We start from the raw sequence: 10539 nt of genomic DNA, 5'->3' as shown, positions 1-10539 counted from the left end.
ACACAAACACACACACACACACACACACACACACACACACACACACAAACACACACACACACACGAAGATAACATAAAAAAACCAAAGAGCAGCTCCGCACAGTTAAACTCTTTATCAATGTGTGCAAAGCCATTTGAGCGCGGGGCCTGTTGGCTAGTCCAGGCCTATAAAGTGAGCTCCCTCCAGATAAACATCACGTTCAGTGTTTATAGAGCCCAGGGGGCAGGAATACCTGCTGTTTTACAAAGAGATCCTACTGGACCACAGAAACAAAAATAAAAGGAAAGGAGCCAAGAGTTCTTTATTTTGGTTCCCTGATCACAGGTGACACACGTTGCGCACCCCACACGCGCCGTCATGTTCAATCAGAGTCGGTATGGGGGGGGACAGTGGGTTTGAAGTTAATGCACGGACGATTTCACTTTGGAGCCGTAAAAAACAGAGAGCTAAAGACTCGATGGCCATCGCGTCTACGAGATGTGGTGTGTGGGAAGTATGTTGTTCTGCACTTTCCTTCAAAGTCCACGGGGTATTATGGGTCCACTTTTTTTTTTTACATTCTCAACTAGCAATGTTTTTGCTAGTTGCTGTGTCTTTTCAACAGAGACAGCCACACACACACACAGGCCCGAGAGAGAAATATTGAGGGAGGGATCAAGAGAGAGGGAGGGAGAGAGAGAGAGAGAGAGAGAGAGGGAGAGAGAGAGAGAGAGAGAGAGAGAGAGAGAGAGAGAGAGAGAGAGAGAGAGAGAGAGAGAGAGAGAGAGAGAGAGAGAGAGAGAGAGAGAGAGAGAGAGAGAGAGAGAGAGAGAGAGAGAGAGAGAGAGAGAGAGAGAGAGAGAGAGAGAGAGAGAGAGAGTAAATAGACTTTTGCTGTTTTACAGGAATAGTGCAGGAACTCCCCCATCCATCCAGACTACTTATTTCACCTCCCGGTCAATCGTTGCACAACGCAGCCCTAAAGTTGTCTGTTAAGATCCCTTTCCTACCAAAAAAAAATCCTCCTTTAAGGAAAGGACCTTTCAAAACAACATTCTTCAGAGAACATGTGGGAGATTCCCCGACTGAAGGAGTAGTGGTGGTGGTGGGAATGAGAATCCTTTAAAATGTACAGCTATATACAGGACAATAATGGTTTTTCATCAAGCAAAGAAAAAGCTGTGTTTGACAGGGCAATTGTGCTCCTTCTTAGTCGCCATCCATTGTTCAAGTAATAAATATAACCTGAAAATTATATGTGCATACTTTACATGTATTATGCTGTATGAAGAGTCTACTATTCATCATGCAGACGAGGTCAGATCTGGGTGAATGGGGCGTTTCACTTTCTTTTGCTTCATATGTTTTTCGGCCAATCATGCAGCTGGAGGTGGGGATCTACGAACACGGAATTGGGGAAAACAGACTTCACCAGCAGAAGCTAACTGTCAAGTTGTTAAATCAATACCGTGTCGACCGGCCACTGTAGAAATTCACCAAAAGGCCATACCAAAATCCCGTTCTCAAAGCCTCATCCACTCACATTGGTTTTCTTCTATAGAAAATCTCCATAACCAATGCTAATTACACAACTAGCTATCTAACTCTTAACTTTCCTGACAAATTCCGCATGCGATATGTCTATTTATTGGAGGCAGACCAGAGTCTCACATTTCTCCCCCGTCTCTAGCTCTGCTACAGAGGTTTTAGATTTTCTTCATCATAGTCTTAAGGCCAGGGAGCGAGAGACAGAAAGAGAGCGACGGAGGGAGAGAGACACACAAAGAGAGACAGAGATAGAGAGAGTCAAAGAGCGAAGGCTTCACTATTTTAAAGATGTAGCGAGAAAGATAAATTGAGAAAGACAAAGCACTATGGGTCAAGTAAAGAAACATTTGGATGCAAGGAAGGCAGGCCAGGAAAAAAACAAGTGGTTTATATTACTGCGGTGAGTGGATGAGGATCAGGACACGATTGCAGGTGGATTAAGATTGGTCTTCATGAAGTCTGTGTATGGGAGTGTGTATACAGTTAAACAGAACAGATATTTTCAGAGCATTTAACTCTCTAATGGCCAATCGATAGCTATAGGACTTATAAATTACATTAAATTTAGAGCACTTAAATCGCACCGTGAAGATTAATTTAGCATTACCACATTTAAAAACATATACGAGACGCCTTATCTCCATAAAAATAATTATTTATTTGTCTATAGCTGAACAATGACGGGACACAAATGGTTATTCAGTCTAGTGTGCATGGCGCGCACACCAACAAAGCAAGTGCATGACGCGCACACCAACAAAGCAAGTGCATGGCGCGCACACCAACAAAGCAAGCAAATTTTCTGACTGAACCAAAAGGCAAGGCAGGGGGCAGTCCAGGGGTTGGCATGTTTGCAACTGTTTTTTTGTGTGTGTGTGTGTGTGTGTGTGTGTGTGTGTGTGTGTGTGTGTGTGTGTGTGTGTCGCGTAGGTCATTTTACATTTCATGAGGAAATATAATATGTTTGTGTTCAGAGCAGTTAGTTCAATGTGAATGGAGCGAATAGACCTAGAACAATGGAATGAGTGAAGACAGGTTTTCTGTACTGCCTGAGGGTGGATATACACACACCATGCAAATCAAATCAATACATTTGGCACGTATTGGATATTTTGGCTTCTGTCTAAACAGATGATATTGAATCCATTTGGGGCTGTATTTGCATATCTCGTATTCTGTAACAACATTTTATTTGCTCATGTGATATATTTTATTGAATGTTTTTTTATTTTTCAAGCAGGAATTAGGGTTGATTAATGAATACGACTAATAATCAATGCTCAATACTACTTATAAAACATATACAAAGAGTATATGTTTTACCATCAGCCTAATAATGACGTCAGTGCAACGTCCATGAAGATATTAGAATAATATACTCAAATCCCTTCTCCTCCAAATGAATGAAGTTGACACTGATTGAGTGAAGATGTAGGAGTGGGCCTGGAGTCGTTTGCTGCATGCTAACCATACACTGCATGAAGAGACTAACGTTAAACGTCCTTGCAAAGCTCTCCACATTCACGGCAATTAACAATTACTCTTTTGGATAAACAAAACTGCAACAGTGCCCTTTACCTTTGAGGGAGCTAAAGGCCACTCAAATAGTCACAGACAAGCTGTACGCTCATTGTTTGGAAAGTCTGGTGTTAAGGTGACGTACATGGGAGTCGGGGGCAGTGCTTATATTTCATTATTTCCACAAATTCTCCCTGTGTGGAGGAGGTGTATTTTCCATTTGAAAACATCGACCGGGGAACTGTGATTGGGTCACATAATGATAACAAAATGGAGGTCGCGTGCCAGACTTGGACATGTCCCCATGTATCCCTTAAACGTTTTTGATGGATAGGCATATATGAAAAAAGTGAAATGATAAAGGTGCTATGTACCCATTCAACCTCTCCTAAAATGTGTTTTAGATAACACACATACAAATACAAAAAATAAAGAGATTGGTGGAAATAAATACCTTAAATAGAAGTAGGGGAGGGGCTAAGGTAAGCAGATATCGTATCGGTGAGGCCAAACTTGAGTTTATCTTCCAATTCTCCCTGACCCACATTCCTAGTTAAAAGCCAATAGCCTTTCATTTCCTCCTCTCCATTACCATAGAGTAAACACAAACCTACCTAGGAATTTCCTGTTATTCCATACTGAGACAGTTAGCATTCGCTAACGCAGCGAATTGCTTGGGGTTTCCAGCTAATGTGTCCAGTAAACGACTGCGCTGTTTGCGCAGCATCCATCCCCCCCCCCCCCCCCCCCAATCAAACAGCTATGTCCTTGAAATGCTGCTCAGTGTTGCGCACATCTCGACGGGCTAAAGGCGCACGCGCTTGTGCTAGTTATGCACTAGTATTTTCTGGCACAGAATTCAGATTTCTACAGGCCTTTGTCAATTAACATATCCCCTATCCATCTTTAAGTGTGGATTCCTTGCCCCTGACAGAGCCTGCATGCCTTCTCTACATGGGGTAGAACCTGACAAGACTGTTTCTCTTCATGCAAAAGAGAAAAGAGAGAGAAAAAAAAAAGCAAGTCTACTGACTAATATTATTTGCAGCTGTCTTATGCAGTCTCGTGTTTGTATGCAGCTCGCCCGTTGTGAGATCCAACATCATCTCCTTCACTCTTTCTGCCACACACTTGATGGAACGTGGTTGTAATCCCAGGATCCTTTTCTCTGTCACTGATCGTTTTACTGTACCGTTTAGGACTCCTAAAGTAACCCCCCCCCCCCCCCCCCAAATCCATTGTCTCAGTAACATGCCTTGGCCTTCATGTCAAGTCGAGGCATGTGTATCCTTTAATCACATTACAGTCGCCTCAAAGCGGCACATTGGCTCAATTTTGAGCCACATAATTTAGTTCTCCGATTACTTGTAGGCTTTATTGTGAGCCTCATTCAAAAGAAATAACACATATTTCGAAAAAAGAGAAAGACAACGTTTTTTTTTTGCTTATTTTGCTTCACAACAGCAGCGGTTTTAGTCTTCAAAAAGGATGAATAACGGCAAAATAAGTATCTGGTACTACTCTGAGAAACAGACAGAAATTGAAATCCTTACACAAGAAGGAGGATCTACTCTAGATGGTAATGGTCAAATAATCCATTACCCCTTAAAAAAAAGTCTTCAAAATTCTGTTTCGGGTCTACAATGGATGCTCAGCCGTGGCAGGCTTCACAGATGTTATCTGTTTGGCAGTAAATGAGAAAAAAAACTGCATTTCCCTTAATTTAACTGAAATGTTTATTCTAGTAAATACTACAGACCACGTGGGTGAGAATTATTATTCAAAATGAACTGAATTGTATTTCATTGGGAGTAAATCCCCAATTTTTTTTGTTTAATTTGTTTTCTTTGTAATCTTCTTATCTCCTATATTATATCAGACATGACATAGGTATAACAGACATGGAACACTATACAGATTGTATACACATTGTATGCATCTTTAAATAAAGACAGCTTGAGTTATTTCACATACATGAAAAGGGCAGGTCAAATGTGACAACAGAAATGCATTTAGCTTCAGCCCCCCTCCCCACAAAAAGGTCTCTGACCAATTAGTAATCATCTATCTATCTGCCTGCTTATTAGTGGAAACTCAACATCTTCGTTCTAAAATAAAAAGTGGCACCCTTAAACAAGCCTTGCAGTATTAGACTAACAAAGTTAATATCCAAAAAAGTATCTGTATCAAACAGGTAAACAGGTAAAGGTAGAGATTTCAAATGATTTGTGAACCACTGTTGTGTTGAATGGAGATTCCACTCATGAATTGTTCGGTTTTCTGGGACAGAATGAAATAAAAGCAAATAAAACATATGATAAACAAGGGACAGCAGCCGAAGCATTAAAGTCATGCTTAAATAAATTGTACAAAAATAATACATATCAAAAATCCCAAAAAAGAAAAAAATGTCACAGTTATCTCGAGAAACAAAAAACAAGTAAAAACACCAAATCTATTGCACAGTGGAGGTATTAGAACGTAATACAGCATGAACGTGGTATCTGTCTGTGAGGGTGGGTCGGCACGGAGCGTTACATGGCTGGATGGAGCAGGAGGACCTGCTGAGGTACTAGCTATAGCAACGACTAGAGCACAGAGAAATATACAACACAGAGCAGACGCGGGGCGGCGGATGACCATTCATCCCTCTCTAAACCGCTGTGGATCTACAGCACCCAGCGAGTCCAGTCAAGTGACTGGATGTGCCAGCAGCATTCGACAGTAGTAGGGTAGTCTTGTTTATTCCCCATGAAAACACCTTTTTACACCAACGCCCGAGTGCAAAAGCTGGGATGTATTGATTGCATGTTATTGGTACAAAGAGGAATTTAAATTATGGCAGGCATTCATGGGATATATATGCTCTCATGTGATTCTTCTGTTTTACACACTGGACAGGGATCAAATCAGTCCATCGAGATAGCTCATTACAAATGAGATGTTCCTCTGTGAGCTTTAGGAGTTATGTGTGCATAAGATTGCCGTCTGTGATACAAAAAAGGTTCTCGTTGGGAGATCCTTTGAGGGTCCGCGGGCCAAAGCCAACGGTATCACCTTATCCGCCTCCTATAAAAGACACATCTGTTCTACATGATATATTTCTGCTTCTATCTGAACATTTCACAATGTTTTTGCTCTCTGAACGCAGCCAAGACATCTGGCAGTGATTAGAACACCACAAACGGCCCGGGCCTAATTTTAAAGGGCCACTTTGACATTTTAAAACGCTTGTCGAGTTATTTTCCTTCACAGGGCTCCTGTCACATTGTGGTGAAAAAGTGGCACTTTAGTTCATCTAAAATGTACATTGTCAGTAACGTTAACATTACTTATTGAGAATAATGGGCTGTATAAGCAGAAAGGGAGCTTTTCAAGCTTGAGACTAGCCGTCCCTGTTGGTTGTGAAGACTAAAGTCTGAGGAGACTAATGCATTCTCGCCTATGAACAGTACACACGATTGAAATCCTTCTCTTAAGCTATGGCAAGCTAACGTGAATGACAGGAGTAACAGGCTATATAACAAGATGGCCGCTCACACAAGAATACGGGTTGTCATGTCTATAGCAAAATAATACAAATGATATGCAATAATAACAATATTACACAAACCTTCCACAATAAAGAATCGGCCAAGGAGATCAATATATGTGAACGAATAGGAGTGGATAAAAACAAGAATGAAACTTTTTTCCTATCCAAGCAGACAAATGTGTCTCAGGGGGAAATTAAATGTCATAATTACTGCAGGACATTTCTGATCATCTTGTCAGGGCCAATGTAAATTGTGACTTGAATTGAGATACTGTCAGAACAAAACCAGTTTAGCATGACTCCACTTAGACCATTTGAGAGACAAATAACTCAATCTGAAGGTCGTTGATCTTTGCGAGTATTCTTAATTTAAATATGAATAAAAGATATAACAGGTATTGTTACAACCTGTTCAGCAAAACACTGACTGAAGCTTATCATTGGTCATGAAAACAAAATACAAACTATAACACAAAGCATAACACATGTATCAAACACAACACAGCATGAGGGGAAACAACAGGGCTTGGCTCCAGCAGATTCTCCCACTTTCTGTCCCAGACATGAGTTGAAACTAACTATACAAAACAGGTAAGCAAATTCAAGTAAAAAAAAATATTAAAACATACATACCAAACCAAGCGTACCATGTTGTTCTATGTAATGTCTTAATACGTTTGAAAATAACAAAGGGTATTCCCACATTGACCAGTTGTACCAGTGAGAACTCAAAATGACCTGACGTTTCCCACTCGCCTCCAGCCCTCCGCACCATGTGCCTGTTGTTCATCTACAGTCTGATTTCACACCAACATAAAACCACTCAACAATATACATTCTCTTTTGATGTTCTCTTAAAAACGAATGAAACACGTAAAAATAAAACAACCGATCACACATTGAAATAAAACCAAAAGGGGTAAAATTAGAGCTCTTAAAAAGTGTAACGGTAGGTAAAACATAGGAAATGTATTCCCTCATCTGGCCTTTCAGGGTAGGGATGAGCAGGGGTTGATTTTCACAGTAGTATGTTTATAGTACACCTGTATGAGCGAGATGAGAGATGAACGCCGTCTGATAACCTATACTGGACACAGTGCAACAGAAGCGGTCTGTGGGGTGGGTCTGGTACCTGTGGACCCATATGCTATATATGCACCTATGTTTGCTACTCTCAGATGGAAGCGTGTGACCATATTGGGTTTTTATGTTGTCTTATATTTTACATGTTGTGTAATAAGTCTGTTATTCCAATAGAAAAGGGAGAGTAGTCCTTTTGCATTGTTTCCAATGTTATTTTGCAACCTCAAGCTTCTTTCTACAGCTCAAAGTTAGCGTGTTAGAGAAGCACATTGGCCACTTTCCTAAGGTATGTGATTTAAAACTTCTAATGTTCTAGGGAGATCTGATGTCTGTTAAAACGATTACTTTCACATCAGCAAGGAGCGTTTAGCAGAGAAGATCATCACTCGGCAAACAAATAATCCAAATCAATTGTTAAAAAAGCGTTGTGATAACCAAAATATCAAGGCTTACCAAAGTAAAACTCGTGCATGCTTAATTGTCCCCCAGAGTTACAGCTGCATACATCACGTTGATACTTTAGAAACACACATTGTCACGCATTTGGGAAATACTGAATTTCAGGGACACGGCCCATCCAGTGTAATGCTATAACCATATAAATCCAATGTATTTTGGTGGGGAAATATTCCTGTCTGGAGGAATACCTTGGCATTTTAATACTTGAGCAACTAGATGATGAGAAGAGAGCAATAAAAGACTAGTCCTGGAAAAGTAGCTGCTTGGCTTACAAGGAGTGGGAAGAAATACATCAAAACATAAAAAAACAAACAAACTGAGATTACTTAGGAAACATTAGGAAACAGTTAATCTTCCAGAGAGACCTAAAAAAAATGAACACTGACTTTAAAAGTGTCAAGGAATTCCTCACTAAAAAAGGCATTGGCGATCCAGTGACACTAGACTTACGTACAGTCACGTTAAGCATATGGGCCACCTCTTCCAGCCACTATAGTGCATATAACCCATATAGCCCAGTGCATCGCCTCATCCAAATCCAAACAACAATAACAACAATAACAACAAAACAACCCTCTCTTCAACGAACAGGCCCACCCTTCAGTAGCCTTGTCTCATCTGCTCACATTCACCAGACATGTCAACTGATTGTGGGCTCACAACCCTATGCTTCTGACCCGACCACATGGGAGATAGAAGGGGTGCGTCTACTTTGGGTCGCAGTGCGAAGACCCATCCAGAAGTTTGCTTGATTTTTTTCATTCGTTCTGTTTTTCCAGTTGAGTGTGTGGGCGGGAGGGGGGGGGTGGGGTTGCACGTTCAGCAGTAGTAGCTCTTATGTGCAAATGTTGTATTTTGTCCTTTTTTTTTCTCTAATGAAGGAAAACGTTAGAATGCGTTTGAGATGAGTGTACATGTATGCGAGTCTCAACAGTCTCGAGGGTTAGTCCTGTACTGTTCTATGTCTATGCGTGTGTGCGTGTGCGTGTGTGTGTGTGTGTGTCTCAGGTCATGCCATCTCTGCCTTGCTCAGGGCAATGGCCAGCTCCAGGTCCTCCTGCTCCTGCAGCCGCAACCTCTTCAGCCGCTCTCGCTCGGCCCGCTCGCTCTCCCGCTTGGCCCACTCCATCTGCTGGGCCTCGTTCCCAAACTACACACACACAATACACAAACACACACACATGCAAACGCACGGACGCACATACATTGATGCACACACACACACACACACACACACACACACACACACACACACACACACACACAGACAGACAGACAGACAGACAGACAGACAGACAGACAGACAGACAGACAGACAGACAGACAGACAGACAGACAGACAGACAGACAGACAGACAGACAGACAGACAGACAGACAGACAGACAGACAGACAGACAGACAGACAGACAGACAGACAGACAGACAGACAGACAGACAGACAGACAGACAGACAGACAGACAGACAGACAGACAGACAGACAGACAGACAGACAGACAGACAGACAGACAGACAGACAGACAGACAGACAGACAGACAGACAGACAGACAGACAGACAGACAGACAGACAGACAGACAGACAGACAGACAGACAGACAGACAGACAGACAGACAGACAGACAGACAGACAGACAGACAGACAGACAGACAGACAGACAGACAGACAGACAGACAGACAGACAGACAGACAGACAGACAGACAGACAGACAGACAGACAGACAGACAGACAGACAGACAGACAGACAGACAGACAGACAGACAGACAGACAGACAGACAGACAGACAGACAGACAGACAGACAGACAGACAGACAGACAGACAGACAGACAGACAGACAGACAGACAGACAGACAGACAGACAGACAGACAGACAGACAGACAGACAGACAGACAGACAGACAGACAGACAGACAGACAGACAGACAGACAGACAGACAGACAGACAGACAGACAGACAGACAGACAGACAGACAGACAGACAGACAGACAGACAGACAGACAGACAGACAGACAGACAGACAGACAGACAGACAGACAGACAGACAGACAGACAGACAGACAGACAGACAGACAGACAGACAGACAGACAGACAGACAGACAGACAGACAGACAGACAGACAGACAGACAGACAGACAGACAGACAGACAGACAGACAGACAGACAGACAGACAGACAGACAGACAGACAGACAGACAGACAGACAGACAGACAGACAGACAGACAGACAGACAGACAGACAGACAGACAGACAGACAGACAGACAGACAGACAGACAGACAGACAGACAGACAGACAGACAGACAGACAGACAGACAGACAGACAGACAGACAGACAGACAGACAGACAGACAGACAGACAGACAGACAGACAGACAGACAGACAGACAGACAGACAGACAGACAGACAGACAGA

The 10539-nt window shown here is 42.3% G+C and overlaps 1 protein-coding gene across 2 annotated transcripts in view; it reads right to left on the bottom strand.

The window, feature by feature from the left end:
- Window positions 1–4292: 4292 nt before the first annotated feature.
- The window catches only part of LOC130393102 (epidermal growth factor receptor substrate 15-like 1), a 38120-nt gene continuing 31873 nt past the window's right edge, over window positions 4293–10539 (bottom strand). For both annotated transcript variants that reach the window (XM_056603688.1, XM_056603689.1), the window contains exon 26: window positions 4293–9273. In XM_056603688.1, coding sequence (XP_056459663.1) covers window positions 9133–9273 — 141 coding nt within the window. In that variant the 3' untranslated portion in view covers window positions 4293–9132. The remainder of the gene's footprint in view (window positions 9274–10539) is intronic.

Source organism: Gadus chalcogrammus, chromosome 12, assembly GCF_026213295.1.
Source record: "Gadus chalcogrammus isolate NIFS_2021 chromosome 12, NIFS_Gcha_1.0, whole genome shotgun sequence".
NCBI classification, from domain to species: domain Eukaryota; kingdom Metazoa; phylum Chordata; class Actinopteri; order Gadiformes; family Gadidae; genus Gadus; species Gadus chalcogrammus.
This window is presented reverse-complemented; position numbering and strand designations above follow the sequence as displayed.